Genomic DNA, 15,893 nt, shown 5'->3' with positions numbered 1-15,893 from the left:
CTTGGTCAAGGAGCAGGGGGAGATTTTTACGGTTCAAGTCAATGCCTCAACAACCTCTTATACCAAAGAGGCGTATAAGGAAACCACCACAATCATCTCCACAAGATCCATCTCCAGTCTTCTTTCAACCAATGGCTACTAAGGAAGATATTAAGAACATCAACAGGACAATTGAAATGTTGTCTAACATGATGCAAACACTCACCACTAGAGTCAACACGGTAGAGCATGACAATCAAAACAATGTCACTGCCGCTGCAATGGACAAGATTAAGGAACAGGTGAGTAAAATTTCTGAAGAATTCACTTATGTGGAACAACTGGTCGCCTCTTCGTCCATAAGAGACAAGCTTCCTGAGAAGTTTTCCACTGTTGACATTCCTAAGTTCAAGCCTACTGATAATCCGCTTTCCCATTTGAAGGCTTTTTCTGCAACCATGGCTCTTAAGGGAGTAGATGTGACACTCTTCCCTACAGTGTTCCCTCTTTCCTTGGAGCATGCCTGTCAACAGTGGTTCTACTCTTTGGTATCCAAACATGTTGCGACCTGGGAGGATGTTGCTGAAAGCTTTATGAATCGTTACAAGTGTAACATTAAGGCCAAGACTTCTGAACGTTAACTCTCCATTCTCAAACAGAAAGAGAATGAAGGCTTCACCACTTACTTAAGCAGGTGGAGGGAAACATCCGCGCTCTTGGTGGATCCCCCCCAAGGAAAAAGAGATGGTTCGCTTGTTCATTGCCAATCTGACTCATAAGTACAAGCAACACTTGAAGTTTCTGCCACTGAGTACCTTTGAAGCTGTATAGGATATTGGGATCAATATCGAGGACGAACTGATGAAGACTGCTGGTCGCAACAATAATAACAACACTTGGAAAAATAAGAAGAATGACACTCCTTCTTCTTCGTCTTCCAAGCCCAATAATGCTACCAACAATATCAATATCAATGATGTGCTAGCCCTTAATGCTCCTCCTTAAAGATTCCAAAGGCGAAGGATGGTTTACACGCCTTTGGGAATGACTTATGATGCTGCTTTTGACCGTTTGCATGGTCAAGGACTGATTATGCCAATTGGACCATTTCCAGAACCTCGACCAGAGAATAGATACGCTAGCTATGACCCCAATGCTTATTGCAAGTTTCATCAAGGCAAGGGTCATAATACTGAGAAGTGTTGGAGGTTGAAGGATGCGATCCAAGACCTAATTGATGCTAATCAACTTCCTGTCCCTCCAGGGGGCAAGAAGCCTAACATTCAAACAGGTCCTCTTTCTGATGCTTTGGCTATCATGGGAGATGAAGTCTCCTTTGATCCTTCAATACTCATTCAACCTGTGAATGAACCTTTGCCGGAAGTTGTATTTGTCTCGAGTTATGAAGAAGTGAATGGAATTTGGGATAGTGATGATGAAGATGTCTATCTCAAGGATATAGCCTGTTCATCTCTTGGCACAAGTGAAGATGTTTGGGGAGACCTTGAGGTCAAGATTCTCACCAGAAGTGGATGGTTGCAACAACCTAGTCCACCTCCACCTCCACCGCAATCACATCCAATAGTTGATCCCATCGATCCTGTGAACAACGATGTGGTCAAACAATTACAAAAGACCAAGGTGGAAATGAATGTATGGAAGCTTTTGGCCACCTCTCACGAGCATCGAAAGGCTGTGATGAATGCTCTGGTGAAAATAGGAGTTAATGATGATATGACTCCTCAAGGACTGGTCAACTTTCTCACTACTGAGTTGCCAAGTACTAATAATTTGATTTCCTTTTCTGACAAGGATTTGCTCCCGGAAGGGGACCAACATAACAAAGCCTTACACCTCACTGTGGTGTGTAGGCAGACGAATGTTCCTATGAGCCTGGTTGATAATGGCTCTGCAATCAATGTATGCCCACTCCGCTCTTCCTCTCTCTCTCTCTCTCTCTCTTAGATTTGCTTTCTTTCTCCTGTTCACTCGAGTTCAAGGGAGTTTAAGCCTTCAATCTCAGGTAATTTCTATTCTCATGCGAGTTTAATTTCGTTGTAATTTGTGGTAATCCAATTGATAGTGTATTTCGTGCTAATTGTGCTAATTGTGGAAACAATTTATCGTGGTATAGCGTTTGTACAAAATTTGTAGTGTATTTCGTGCTCAAATTCATGGTATTGCGTTTGTTCATGGAAAATTGACTGTTGAATGTTGATATGTGTTTTGAATTTGCTATGTGTGTGAGGATTTGTCACCACTCACCAGATTAACATGCTGTATAATCTTTATTAACATGTGGGTCGGGTTTTTGAATGGGGCTCCGACCCATTGGTTTGCTGTACTCCGTAATTGTGAATAAAAAAATATACCCGATAAACGTATCTGTCTCTCAGTTTTCAATTGAAGCGCACTTGACATACTCCATTGAGGCGCCCTCTAATACTTTGTACTTGTATCCTCCATCTAAGCAGCTACTGAGGTAAGTTGTTTCTTTTTGTAATCATCATATCAATTCCACAACCTAGGGTTTATCTTTGATTTATTTAATTTAATTTAATTGTATTGCAGTAAGTTTAGGGTTCGAAAATCTCATAACCAGCTATTATGTTGCTAGAAAACTAAATTATGTGACATTTTATAATTGAATCAAATATCAATTTGATAAGAATTAAATTTTGTTGCTGATGTAATGCAGACCCCTTTTATGTTAGAATTTATCTATGAAATTACGTATTGACGTTCATTGCTTTAATTAAAACAATATAGATTGAGTTTGATTGATTGGTGAGATAATGAATTAGAAATAATTGATGTAAAGGTCGACTTGATATAGGATTGGTTGGGTCTTCTTACTCTTATACTTTCGAATAAATCGAATATTTTGATTGAGGTAAGGAAATTTTGATTTTAATGTTATGTTTATAAATTTTTACTAGTGGTTGTATTTTGGAAATTGTGAAAAGATTTGAATTTTGTAATTATATGTGAGAGTCATTAATGTGCTCTTGTTTCTTTATTCATTTCTAATATGAACCGTAATGGTGACTGAAAAGATAGAATCTGATGTTGAAGTGGGTTGTTGCTTATTGTATTTCCGTTATTCGTCTGGATATTTTTGAGGTAATTATTTTGAGTAAAATAAAGTGGTGATACCCAGTTTTTGTTGATGGTAGTGTTTTATGTTTTGCTTTGCGTCCATCCCAAAATCTACAGCAAGCTTGGGATAATCACAGGGGAAGCAGTTGATATTGGATTGGTGGGATTGAGTACAGTGAATTAAAAATCCACTATACTTAGAAGCAGGTGTTTTTTGTTTGTTTAATAAATAAATTTTTTGTTAATTTATTTTAAATTTATCAAATTAGACTATATAAGGGTTTGTAGCCTTTTGGTTGGACTAAAATCTTGTGGCTGGTTAGGCCTACCTTCAAGTTAATTGTGGATGTAACACTTTCTAATCTAGGGACACTTCTGCTTAAAGTTGACAGGTTTTGAATTTGGCAATGTGTTGTTGCCTTGTTGATTTTAAAATAGGAAATCTGTCCTATTTCTCAGTTGTCCAAAATGTGGAGAACTTTGTCAGTTTTTGGTTGAATACCATCATTTTGTCTAAATACTTATTGGTTGGTAACAGGTGTATTACAGTAGGTGTGTGCTCATATTAGATATGTATAAAAATATTTCTGGTATTGGTCTAAGGGATATGTCATGATTATTGTAGCCTTCGGGTTCTCTTGCATCAAAGTTTCAATGGAATGGGTGATGAGCAAACAATCATAAATAAAAAGATAGTATCACTTTTTATTGTAGGCAAGCTTGGAACTTGTTTTATCAATTAGGTGATGTTTAGTTCAACTTATGTAAGCAAATAACTGTTTATTTATGTTTGTTTATCACTAAATATCTTTAATTTTGTACTTATAATTATGAAAATTCACATTTGAAAAGTAAATATTAATATTAATATAAGTCTAATGACATCTTATTTGATAATATATTTTTTCCTTAAGGGAATGTACAATTAAGGTCCAAATTTAGTCAGTTTAGGAGATTCCTTAGTCATAGGCTTGTCGCATTATCTATGAAATTATATTTTTATTTTATAAAATTTCTTTAGAATCTGCAAGCAAAAAGTTCAATGGTATTGCTTGAAATGTTAACTGTTTCCGATTTCCTTTTTATCTTTTGTTTGTTTCCATTTCAAAATCTTTATTGTATTATCTTAGAGGAAATGTATAACAGTATAAGGGAATCTTTTAAGATAAGAATGATTTACTTCTGGTTTTCATGATTCAGAAAGGTGGAAGTGCTTTGGTGGGCTGTAACAAAGAAAGATATCTTGTGGATATATATTGATATAATTAGGACGTTTATGCAGTTGTTTGGACTAGAGTAGTAGAGTATTGGAAAGACAAGTGGGTTATTTATTGCAATTGGGATACATCATAGTTTTACACATGGCCCTTTTTATGTCTTAGACTCATAGTTTAGAATAAGGCAAACTAGATAGAAGGTTTAAAAGAGTGGCAAAGTTATCAGATTGTGAGGAGTAGACAAAGAGTTAGAGAAGACCAAGAGGAGTTCTTTGTTGAGTTTCCACTTTACACCACCCTCGTTTTCTTGCTCCTTGTGTATTCTCTCGGCTTCTCCAACTTTCACTCTCTCACTTTCTATTTTTCTTGCTTCATATTTCGAGGATGGTTCCTTATGAGTTATGACCACACATGTTGGCCAAGCACATATCTTTTTGGGATTATGTCTTTTGTTGTTTCTGATGAAATTTATTTGTATTGTAACTACAGAAGTTTTACAGCTGTAAGTAATGGAGAATAGTGGGAACGGTGAAATTCCTGAAGATGCAAATGAACGTAAGTTTCCTCATTTTCTTATCCGTTGTTTCTATATATTGGCCTTGTTTAATTTAGCAATGATCTGTTTGGGGTTGGCTGGTCCATTTGATCAGTGTTAATGTTTATACTAAGTTACTAACCAAGCATTTCAATTTTGGCTAAAAAAGCAGGTAAATAAGTTTCTGCAGTTAGTTTATACATTTAGCTAAAATTGCCTTTGACAAAATATATACTTTTGGCTGTTTGACTTTATAAGAAAGTAACAGTGATCAAAAAAGGCTGTAGCCTGGTTCCATTTACCAAACAAGTCCTGTATTAAACTGTCCTGAAGCTACAATAGTTATTGAGGTTTATATCTTAGTCTACTTGTTAATATCTGTAGTGTCTTTTTTGCTATCAGACTGCCCAGGTACTCAATCTGAAGAAGCAGGAAAGTCAGATGCCTGCCAAGGTTGCCCAAATCAACAAATTTGTGCCACTGCACCCAAAGGCCCTGATCCAGGTAAACATATGCTGTTAGATACTAGATGCTGTATAAGCGGATTGTTATCGAGATTGATTAGAGTGTTAAACAATCTTGAAATATTTTGTGCTTTGAAATTCAAACACCTGCCACTTGATATTGGAGTGAGGTATAGCTTTTTTGCTCAAATTTTAAAGAGACATGAAGATGTCAAATGGAACATTTTCAATATTTTAGATCTTTATTAATTTATGATGTTAATGTTACAAAAAAAAAATGAGTATATTTTGTAATTTGAAACTTCGAATTAACCTATATTATTCCATGAAATGGCACAATTTGAGCATTGGTTTTCTTGGAACTGCATTCCACTGGTGTACATTTTGTTTTTATGTTGTGCGCCCTATACTTGTAGGAGCTTGGGTGACTGCACATTTGAGACATTTGATTTGGCATGAGCTTCTCGCTGGGAAAGAGATGAATAATTACCATGCTTGGCTACTTTAGTCTCTTTAACATCTTTGAATGTTATTGATTTGTTGTGTGTTTATTTTTGTCAGAATGCTATGTAGTTGTTTGGGTCACTGGTGTGGACATGGTTTTTTGGATTGAAACTGCATATTTCTTGGTGTGTTTTTACTAATTTTATAGTCTGTTCATCATCTTATGATGCCTCATGGATACATCCAATAACATTGACACTGCATTATAGCTCCTCTACATAAGCCATTGTATATCTGTGTTGTTAATATTGGCTGAATTTTATATTGATGGTCGACAGATAAGTATAGTATTTTGGTTGGTGGACTGAGTGGGTTGTAGAATATCAAACAATGTACTAATTTGTTAATCTTGTTAGTTGTCAACTTGTCATATACTTTAGGTGACAACAACCTTTTGTCTGCAAGCTTCCTAATATTCCATGACATGCTCCTTTGTTTGACCCTTGCCATGCTACTATTGTTTTTGCTCCATTGATGCACTACCTCCTTGTTTGTGCTCATGTCCCTTCACCTTAGGCTTCTTTCTTTACTTCTTTAACTTAACATTGACTTGAAATTTGAACATGCCGTTGACTTGTTTGCTAGATCTTTATGCATACTACAATACTGAGACAAATGCCATCTAGTACAATTTTATTTACAGAGGGATTTAGGCCTTGAACTTGCTATCTACCTTGGTGAATGCTTAAATTTGCAGCCTCTTGCATTACAACAGACTTTTTAGTCACTTTGCCTATAATTTATGAGCTTTGGGTACTGATCTTGTTCAATTCCCTCCCAAATGCTTGTGACATACACCTTAATTGTCAGGTGATCTCTCCATAGGCATTTCTTCCATGACTCTGATAGAGAATAAGAATTTTGTTTGACTGGATTTGTCTGTTTCTCCTAGCAGTTGGCCACCATCTAGGCTTTAGTGGGGCTGTTGTCATCCAGATTGGGTTCCAGAGAGGCAGAGAACATAGTGGTGGCACATATGAGGACTAAATAAAGAAAATAAAATTCCCCCCTGACTTGTTTAACTGATTGTATAAATAAGGTTTTATTTACTATCAATGATATTCTTGCTCACTTTCACCATTATTCAAACTTTTTCAATTGGTTATCTTGCCATGTCCTTTTTTCTTTGTCTGACAAATCCATATGACAATTCATGTTAGCCAATCTCAAATCATTTTGCTATTAAGGCTTTGTTGTTGTTTTATTAATGATACCCTTGCTCTCTTGTTGTTGGACTAGGTAATGTTATATTAGATATGTTGGTTCTTTGTGGCCTGTTTTTTTTTTTTTTTTTTTTTTTTTTTTTTTTTTTTTTTTTTTTTTTTCACTGTGAAATATGGTATGTTCAAATGTTATCATTCCAAGACCTCTAATGGTTATGTTTTTCCATCCTTTTGCAGACTTGCTTCCAATAGCAGAGAGAATGGCAACAGTGAAGCACAAAATACTGGTTTTGTCAGGCAAGGGAGGGGTTGGCAAGAGCACATTCTCTGCTCAGCTTTCATTTGCCTTAGCAGCCATGGATTACCAGGTCGGTTTACTTGACATAGACATCTGTGGACCGAGTATACCAAAAATGCTTGGCCTAGAAGGGCAAGACATCCATCAGAGCAATCTTGGATGGTCTCCTTGTTACGTTGAGTCCAACCTTGGTGTCATGTCCATCGGGTTCATGCTTCCTAATCCAGATGAAGCTGTCATCTGGAGGGGCCCTCGCAAGAATGGTCTTATCAAGCAGTTTCTCAAGGATGTGTATTGGGGAGAACTTGATTATCTTGTGGTCGATGCTCCACCGGGCACCTCTGATGAACACATTTCAATTGTTCAATGCCTTCTAGAGACTGGCATAGATGGTGCAATTATTGTCACAACTCCACAGCAAGTATCTTTGATTGATGTACGGAAAGAAGTAAGCTTCTGCAAAAAAGTCGGTATTAAGGTCCTTGGGGTGGTAGAGAACATGAGTGGCTTATGCCAACCATTGAGAGATATTAAATTCTTGAAGCAGTCAGGGACTAGTGAACAAAGCGATGTCACCGAATGGGCTTTGCAATACATGAAAGAGAGAGCACCCGAGTTACTGAATTTTATGGCATATAGCGAAGTTTTTGACAGTAGTGGTGGTGGTGCCATGAAGATGTGTCAAGAAATGGGGGTCCCTTTTCTAGGTAAAGTGCCATTGGATCCCCAATTATGCAAGGCAGCTGAAGAAGGCAAATCCTGTTTTGAAGATCAGAAATGCACTGCAAGTGCTCCTGCACTAAAGAGCATCATAGAAAAACTTATCCCGAAAAGAGCAGCAGAGAATGGTGTATAGAGTATTATCTTTTGTCTGTTCTGATAAGTTAAGGATAGTCGTTTAGTTGAATGGGAGCATATCTATATGAATGCCCCTGACCTTTTCTTTGCTTTGTGTAATTGGTGTGACTATATATGTTTTTACCCTACTTGTATCAATTTTTGCTAATTAAACAAAATCCGACACATTACCTGCTTTGACTATATCTACAGCTATCAATGCTGAGTTTAGTATGTTTGGAAGCGATACAATATTGTGCTCTGCAGCTCAGCTGCTCCCGTACATGTACTTTGTATGTTGTAGGTAGGGCCAGGGACGCAGGGCATTCCAAAATTCCAAAATGTTAAGAGGATACTATACGTTGGCCTAAATTTTAGGAAACGCTTGATAATAGTTGAGGACTTGTTCGTAAGTGTTTCGCATCTGGAAGCTGTAGGGTTTAATAATCTTATCGAGTTAAGTAGTCGCGAGCAAATCAAACTTGACTTTATTCGATTATTTGACTCAACTCGGCTAGATTTGAAACAATGATAATCATGAATTGAACAAGCTTTAGCTCAAATTGATATGCTCGTGAGCAATTTGATAACACATTTTATTAATATATTATTTTTTCAAAACAACGTTATTAAAAAAATTTTCTAATAATATTGTTGAGTAATTTTCTTATAAAAAAAATTGTTGAGTAATTTTCTAATAATAATGTCCATGATAGCTAGAAGAACCTAAATTTTAATGAGAAGATCGAGCTAATCGATTCCTCTTGAAACTTTTAATGAGCACAAGTCGAGCAAGCTATTATTAACTTTTAGTAAGTGACGAGCACAAGTTGAGCATGTGTAAAAAGTTTTCGAGTCTAGTAAAGTACTGACTCTTGAATGATGGACTCATTCGATGAGCACCCCAATATCAATATCTAGTCCTAATACTGAAATCAAATTAAAACCCACTTGTTAAATCCATGACTCCCTCCGTGTTTTAATAAGTGTTATGCTTTCCCTTTTTTTTTTTTCAAAAAACTACGGTTAAATGTTACATCTCTCTCGTTTCATGGTCCCCATCTAAATCAACTATGTAATACTACTTTTTCTTTTATTATTATTATATTTTTCCTCTCACATTCATTACTTTTTAATAAACTATTAACCCTATTATCTTTCTTTTATAACTAGGTTAGAACCTGTGCTATTTACGGTAAATTTCAATAACTAATTTTAAAATTAACATAATATTAAAAAAAAAAATTTGACTTTAGTATGTTATATTCCTACCAATTGAATGCTGAAAAACTACAAAAATGACAGAAAAATATCACAATAAGAATAATCAACATGGCAAGTATTTTTGAAGTGTTCATAGAGTATTAATTATTGATTGAAATTCTAATCATAAATTGTACAAGAATGAAAATAACAATTAATAGTATCATTTGTTGATTTGATATTCGCATTTAATTCTTGTAGTAGCTTCTATTATATAATTAAAATAAATCAAGAAAAAAAAACATTTAAACTTGTTGTAATAAACATATGTAGTACGGAGTACTTATTATGTCTTTTCTTAAAAACACGTCCAAATCAAATTATGTTAAAAAATGTTATCTTTATACTTTTTTTTTTTGCTTAAATATATAGTTGCCAATATGTTTAATTTTAGAAAGATACTCCCCTGTATTTTTTTTTTTTTATTTGCATCACTTTTTTTTATGGGTGTTTTTTTTTAAATGCATCACTTCTATATTTGGTAACTCTATACGAAAAACTATATTTTATCATTTTCTCTTATACTTTAAACCCCATTCAAATTATTTTATCATTTCTCTCTCTCATGGTCCCCAATTAAATAATATAATTATTAATCTTCTCTCACATACATTCTCTTTCATGGTCATTATCTTACTTTTACTGTTTCATCTGTCCCCAACACTTCTACCCTTTTGACCTAATTTTAGTCCCAAAATGATTGACTCATTTGCATTAAAATACCCACCAATTTACAATAATATTTGTGCAAAATTAGTTTCCCCATATAAAATTTTGTTTTTTCATGTATTTTAATGCTCTTTTTTTTTTTTTTTTTTTTTTTTTTTTTTTTTTCATCACTTTGGATTGCACAAAGTTTTAGGAGAGTAATATAATATTGTGAGTGGGTAAATGAATTATTATAGTAAATGTAAGATGATGACCATAAAAGAGAAAGTATGTGAGAGAGGATATATATTTTTTATTATTTTAGTGGGAACCATATAAGAGAGGGAAATGATAAAATAGAGTATAAGGTAATAAAAAAAAAAAAAAAAGTGATGCATTAGAAAAAACACCCAATAAAGGAAAATGATGCAAATAAAAAAACGGAGGGAGTATATAGTTATTGATTTTTTTAATAATCCAACTACCCCACTTACCTCGATCCTGTTTGGTAGTAAGCTTATTGGGGGTATATTAGCTTATTTGACTAACTTTAGCTGATTGACTAGTCAAACAAGCTAATACAAGTGTTTGGTAGTAAGCTTATTGAAAGAGCTTATTCCATTAAATAAGCTCTTTAGTTTATTTATTAATTATTGTGAAATGACACTTATAAACTCATTTAATTTAAAATCATATCTAAACTACCTACCCCACAATTAGCTTATTGATCATTTCACATACTCAATCACCTTTAAGCTATCAGCTATTTACCAAACATTTTTATTTAATCAGCTAATACAATAAGTTAGTCAAATCAGTTAATAAAATCAACTAGTCAAAATCAGCTAACTCAATCAGTTTCAGCTTTCAGCTTTTAGCTTTCTCCCAAACAAGGCCCTCATGTTTTATTTATGTCAATTAAATTGCCTAAAATTATGTGTCGGTCAAACTGTAACACTTAATAAAATACGAAGAAAGTACCGTCTATAATTTCTCTAATTTCCTTTTAAAAAATATTTTTTAAAAAAGAAAAAACCCTCGAAATCTGACTTTAAACACAGTACTCCACTACTCCTTTTAACAAATTCAACCCGAATTTGATCTTGCTCACCAATTATGGGTAGTGTTTGTCAAGATTTGTACAATTGTTTCGTCTTTTTGTTTAAAGGGTATTTCTAATATTATTATTCAAATAATAAAAAAAATATAGGCTTCTAATAAAGGGACGGAGGGTAACAAGTTAATACTCCACGGAAAAAAAACCCTAGCCTCCTTTTCTCTCTTCTCTCTCTCCTAAACCTAGTCTCCATTGTTAATTTTAAGGGGCTTCCATCGAATTTCACCGGTGGAAAGCCCCAATCTTTATTTTCTTTTAAGCTTTTTAATTTGTTTTAGGTCACAATAATGTCTCCTTCGAAAGAAAGGGTTTATCTCCTTCGAAAGACAATGTTTTTTCGATCTCCTTCGAAAGACAAGGTTTTTCGTACTCCTTCGAAAGACAAGGTTTTATTTGTGCTTAATTTGGTCTCCAGTTGTGCGGGGCTACTATTGATTGTGGCTCGGATTCGGGTTACGGAATCAACACAAGAATTTACTTTCTCACAAAATTGCGAAGCGACGACGGATCCACTCAAAAAGTTGTATGAGACAACGAATCGAGAATATGTCGAATTGTTATATTTATGTATTTGGATTCTTAGCCCTTCCCCGATTAATTCTTGTTTGATTTTGTTAAATTCGTTTTCATTATCGTTCATTGTCAATTGTAGATGACGTATGACTTACATTAATGAAATTTAGTGTCCTTTTAGGACTTTTTTCCAAAAAAAAAAAAAAAAAAAAAAAAAAGACGGAGGACTGAAGGAGTACTCCATATAAATTACTCCATAGTTCGTACAAATGACCGTTACAACTTACGTAGTGCCATTAACCAAATTAAAATTATGTGGTCATTAGTTCATTACCCCTTAATCCCTTATTGCTACATAATTAATCAAACATAAGACGCAATTCAATTATTGGGAAGAACAGCAAAGACCTCCATTACTACTCCAGCCTCCAGGCGCAACAATGGCGATACATCTGAAATTAAACACCCTCCACCATTGTTCACGGTCTTTCGGCACGGCTCAACCGTGTCCTTCCTACTCTAACCTCACATTCTTCCATTTCCATCGTCATCATTACCCCTTCTCTAAAACTACACTCAAGCATAATTCAGCAGCATCCACAGTAGTTTCCAGGCGCGCATTACTCTCTTCTGATGCTGCGCTTTTCCAGGATGTTGGCGCAACTGTTTTTTTAATCACTGGTGGTTACTCTCTTGTTTCTGTCTTTGATAATCTCACTCACCGCAAAATCATCTCTCAGGTTTATTTAGAAGTTTTTTTTTTAAATCTTAATTTTAAGTTAATTGCTCTTCAAATTTTGCAATTTTAAATTGGGGTTTTGGCTTGGATTCTTCTGTAATGAGGGTTGTATGTTATTTTGGCTCAGAAATCAGAGACGTGCAGAACATTCAAACTTAGGAACTTTTTTTTTTTTTTAAATAATTATGATTTTATATTTAGTGGGTGTTAATTATGTGATTCTCTTTGGTTGATTAATGAGCAGAGCAAAGATCTTGAGAAGTGATAAATTTTACAAAGTAGTAGTAGTTTTCCATTTTGCTTTGGTTACATACAAGAAAAAAAAAAAAAAAAAGGAATTTGTATAGTTTTTTCATTAGTGTTAGGTTATCTTTGGGTAATAATATTACATTTGGATCAAGGGTCTAATGGAAACAACTGCCTGTGAATCTGTGATCATACAACTATGACTTCCTAGCCTACAATAGGCACGCCTTCTTCAAATATAAGGCGTCCAAAGAATGTGTATGTTGGCATAATTGTAATGTATTGGAGAAAATTTCCTTGACAAGTATCCTTATAAATTCATGCTGAAACTTTTTTGTTAAAATCTTTTGGAATATCGATTTACTAAAGGGTAAAGTTCCATTGATTGTTCTTGCAGTATTGCAGTCCTTTCAAAGATACTAGTATACTAGATTTTTTTACTTTTCAGAAGTTCCATTAAAGGAAAATGTTCTGATAAAACCATTTTGGTTCTTTGCCCTTGTGCATAGTGTAAGGCACTGCGGCTATTACAATTTTACAAGATTTGCAGGCTAGCCATTAGCTAAAGTGAAAATTTTCTTAATAACTATGTGATTGTGGATACTCCAGGAATAAGTGGTTAGTTCTTTCTTAATTTAGGATGGTTTTGCAGCTTGATGGATTTCGAAAGATATGGGGAAAATAAAACAGCAAACTTATGTGTCTTGGATGAATGTGATAATAACCGACGTTTACAAAAATAACAACATTTGTGTCTTATTAACTATAGTCTCGCTACAGGTTATTCAAAACCCTATTCTATTGATACCTTTATTTTGTTGTTCGTCTCAAGATTCCTACTCCATGGTACAGAAACTGTGTAGGAGAGGCGAAATTCTGTAGGTCCAAGAAACATTGATGGTTCTTAATTTCTAGTACCTATATCAAAGATACTTGTCAATGTAGATCATGGATGTGTTATAGACTTATTATATGGTTCAGATGATTTAAGTGCCATTAATTTTCCTCTAGAATTACAAGGTATTCAATTCCATCTCACCCTGGCCTCTATTATTTCATCTTTCTTCCTTTGTGTCTGTCATTCTCTCATAGCCCCACAAGACAAGATTGATGATAATTTGGTCAATTTGTTGATGTAAACTGCAAACAAGCTTGAAGTTATCAATGTGTTAACTTAATAGCTTTGACATCCCTTTGGCTGTTGGTATTCTTGTCTTTCTGGAACATGGTATGGCCAAAATTATCTATTAACGTGCAATTAATTGGAAGTCTTGTGTGTTGCCTTGTAAGTCCTTTAACCTAAAGCTGAGCTTTAATTGTGTTTTGTTTGTGGGAAGCATGCCTCTTGCACCTGCCTAGGGTCTTTAGTTAGGTATTTGATGGCGAACTTGTCCTGTGCATACAATGAGTAGGTGGTACATTGATTTGCTAATTTTAATTGGAAAAAAGTCAAAAAACACAAAGGCAATTGATTCTTAATTTAGTTCCTTGTCTATGGAGCAGAATTTGAGCAGAAAGCTTGTGCATATAATTTCTGGGTTGCTTTTTGTGGCTGCCTGGCCTCTTTTCAGGTACTTCTTCTTCATCTTTATCTAGAAAATTGAGGTTTCTTTTTTTTTTTTTTTTCTAAAAAAAAAAAACTTTAAACTCATCAATGTGAATCTAGAATAGCGCCTCACCAGAAGCTCGGTATTTTGCGTCTCTTGCTCCATTTATAAATGGTTTGAGACTTGTGGTCAATGGACTCTCACTTGCAACAGATGAAGGCCTCATCAAATCTGTTACTCGAGAAGGCAAACCTGAGTAAGTTTCTCAAATCCTTTAGAAATTTTTTTTGATGACTCTATTACGTATCTGTGACATTTTGCTATTTCTCGAAATTGCAGGGAATTACTACGAGGTCCATTATACTATGTTCTGATTCTAGCTTTATCTTCCATTTTCTTCTGGCGTGATTCTCCAGTTGGCCTGTTGTTATTGGCAATGATGTCTGGTGGTGATGGTATAGTCCTCAAATTTCCTTACAAATAAGCTGATACTTTGTTTGACTTAGTTTACCTTCCAGCTTCTTTTTTTATTCCCTGCAAAAGTTTCTCTATTAACTATGGGAGCCACAGGAATTGCTGATATCATGGGAAGAAAATTCGGTTATGTGAAGTTACCTTATAACCAGACAAAGAGTTGGGCCGGTAGTATTTCAATGTTTACCTTTGGTTTCTTGATATCTATGGGGTAAAATTGCTCTTTCTTTCTTGACGATTCAAATTAATGTGCTAGAGTGAGTTTGTATTTGACCCCAGTGATTTGATGCATAGCTATCTGTTGTTGATGCCTCAGGATGCTTTACTACTTTTCAGTTCTGGGTTACTTCCAGTTTGATTGGAATCTCACAGCCCAAAGGGTTGCAGTAGTTTCTTTCGTAGCAACAGTTGTTGAATCGCTTCCAACAACAGAGCAAATTGATGATAATATATCAGTCCCTCTCGCAACCCTGGTTACAGCGTACCTCTGTATGTAGCTTATGGTCTAAAAGACTGCTCTTCCCCAACATCTCAAGGAACTCTCAATGTTGCTTGTCCATCCACAATGTTGCTTGTCCATCCAAGATCCAACCCTCATTGTCCGTTGTTACTATACTTTAAATTTTGTTGGCGTATCTGAAAGTCTTTATTGATTTTTAGTAATGACTTTAATGATTTTATTTATGAATTAGTTGGATACGTAAACATAAATCGATCATATATCATAAGATGCTTGTGGGGAGCCAACAACGACCTATACCTTTTTTCTTTTTTTTTTTTTTTTTTTTTTAAAGAAACATCTCATTTAATCCGCTTTAAATATCTAATGTCGTATGACTTTTTATTGACACTTAAATCGTTTTGTTTGGCTTTTTTTTTTTTTTCGGGAGTTTGACTTTTATCCTTTATATGGGGATTTAAATAGGGACCTTTTCTAGTTTGGTGCCCTGTATGACGTCCGGGTTGTTAATAATTCTATAACATAAACTTTTTATCTATATACCAAGTTTTAAAATTTATCATTGATACAAAATTAGTTAGGAATTGATGTGATTTTGTGACGATTTTAAATTATGCAATAGGCATAATGACTAATAATAACATTGGTAAAAATGCTTGATTTAAATTTTTTAAAAAATAGCAAAATAAGTTTGAATTATTAGAAAGTTTTAAAAATTAACCCAGAAATAAAACAAGTCAAAAAAATTTTCTAAGCTAGTTCAGTTGACTCGAACCTAAAACTTTGTGCT

At 34.5% G+C, this 15,893-nt stretch overlaps 2 protein-coding genes across 3 annotated transcripts; both read left to right on the top strand.

The window, feature by feature from the left end:
* Positions 1–2,326: 2,326 nt before the first annotated feature.
* LOC145636086 (cytosolic Fe-S cluster assembly factor NBP35-like) lies at positions 2,327–8,302 on the top strand. 2 transcript variants are annotated; one of them, XM_081687539.1, is made up of 4 exons: positions 2,327–2,461; positions 4,785–4,850; positions 5,233–5,334; positions 7,199–8,302. In XM_081687539.1, the coding sequence occupies exons 2-4, from the start codon at positions 4,805–4,807 to the stop codon at positions 8,113–8,115; spliced, it is 1,065 nt and encodes a 354-aa protein (XP_081543665.1). In that variant the 5' UTR covers positions 2,327–2,461; positions 4,785–4,804; the 3' UTR covers positions 8,116–8,302. The 2 variants fall into 2 exon arrangements, with proteins under 2 accessions (XP_081543665.1, XP_081543666.1); XM_081687540.1 differs by lacking the exon at positions 2,327–2,461 and adding an exon at positions 3,174–3,285.
* Positions 8,303–11,978: 3,676 nt separating this feature from the next.
* LOC145634896 (phytol kinase 1, chloroplastic-like) lies at positions 11,979–15,430 on the top strand. The gene is made up of 6 exons (XM_081686228.1): positions 11,979–12,377; positions 14,126–14,193; positions 14,294–14,425; positions 14,509–14,624; positions 14,740–14,854; positions 14,960–15,430. The coding sequence occupies exons 1-6, from the start codon at positions 12,078–12,080 to the stop codon at positions 15,138–15,140; spliced, it is 912 nt and encodes a 303-aa protein (XP_081542354.1). The 5' UTR covers positions 11,979–12,077; the 3' UTR covers positions 15,141–15,430.
* The last annotated feature ends 463 nt before the right edge of the window (positions 15,431–15,893 follow it).

The sequence above is a fragment of the Chenopodium album genome, chromosome 6, assembly GCF_948465745.1.
Source record: "Chenopodium album chromosome 6, dcCheAlbu1.1, whole genome shotgun sequence".
Taxonomy (NCBI): Eukaryota; Viridiplantae; Streptophyta; class Magnoliopsida; order Caryophyllales; family Amaranthaceae; genus Chenopodium; species Chenopodium album.
This window is presented reverse-complemented; position numbering and strand designations above follow the sequence as displayed.

What these genes read in the sequence shown, in the direction of transcription:
- LOC145636086 (XM_081687539.1), top strand. Translation starts at nt 4,805, where the DNA reads ATGGAGAATAGTGGGAACGGTGAAATTCCTGAAGATGCAAATGAAC. An exon ending in TCCTGAAGATGCAAATGAAC is followed by an intron (nt 4,851 to 5,232) that starts GTAAGTTTCCTC and finishes TTTTGCTATCAG; the next exon opens with ACTGCCCAGGTACTCAATCT. An exon ending in ACCCAAAGGCCCTGATCCAG is followed by an intron (nt 5,335 to 7,198) that starts GTAAACATATGC and finishes ATCCTTTTGCAG; the next exon opens with ACTTGCTTCCAATAGCAGAG.
- LOC145634896 (XM_081686228.1), top strand. Translation starts at nt 12,078, where the DNA reads ATGGCGATACATCTGAAATTAAACACCCTCCACCATTGTTCACGGTCT. An exon ending in GCTGCCTGGCCTCTTTTCAG is followed by an intron (nt 14,194 to 14,293) that starts GTACTTCTTCTT and finishes AATCTAGAATAG; the next exon opens with CGCCTCACCAGAAGCTCGGT. An exon ending in ACTCGAGAAGGCAAACCTGA is followed by an intron (nt 14,426 to 14,508) that starts GTAAGTTTCTCA and finishes TCGAAATTGCAG; the next exon opens with GGAATTACTACGAGGTCCAT.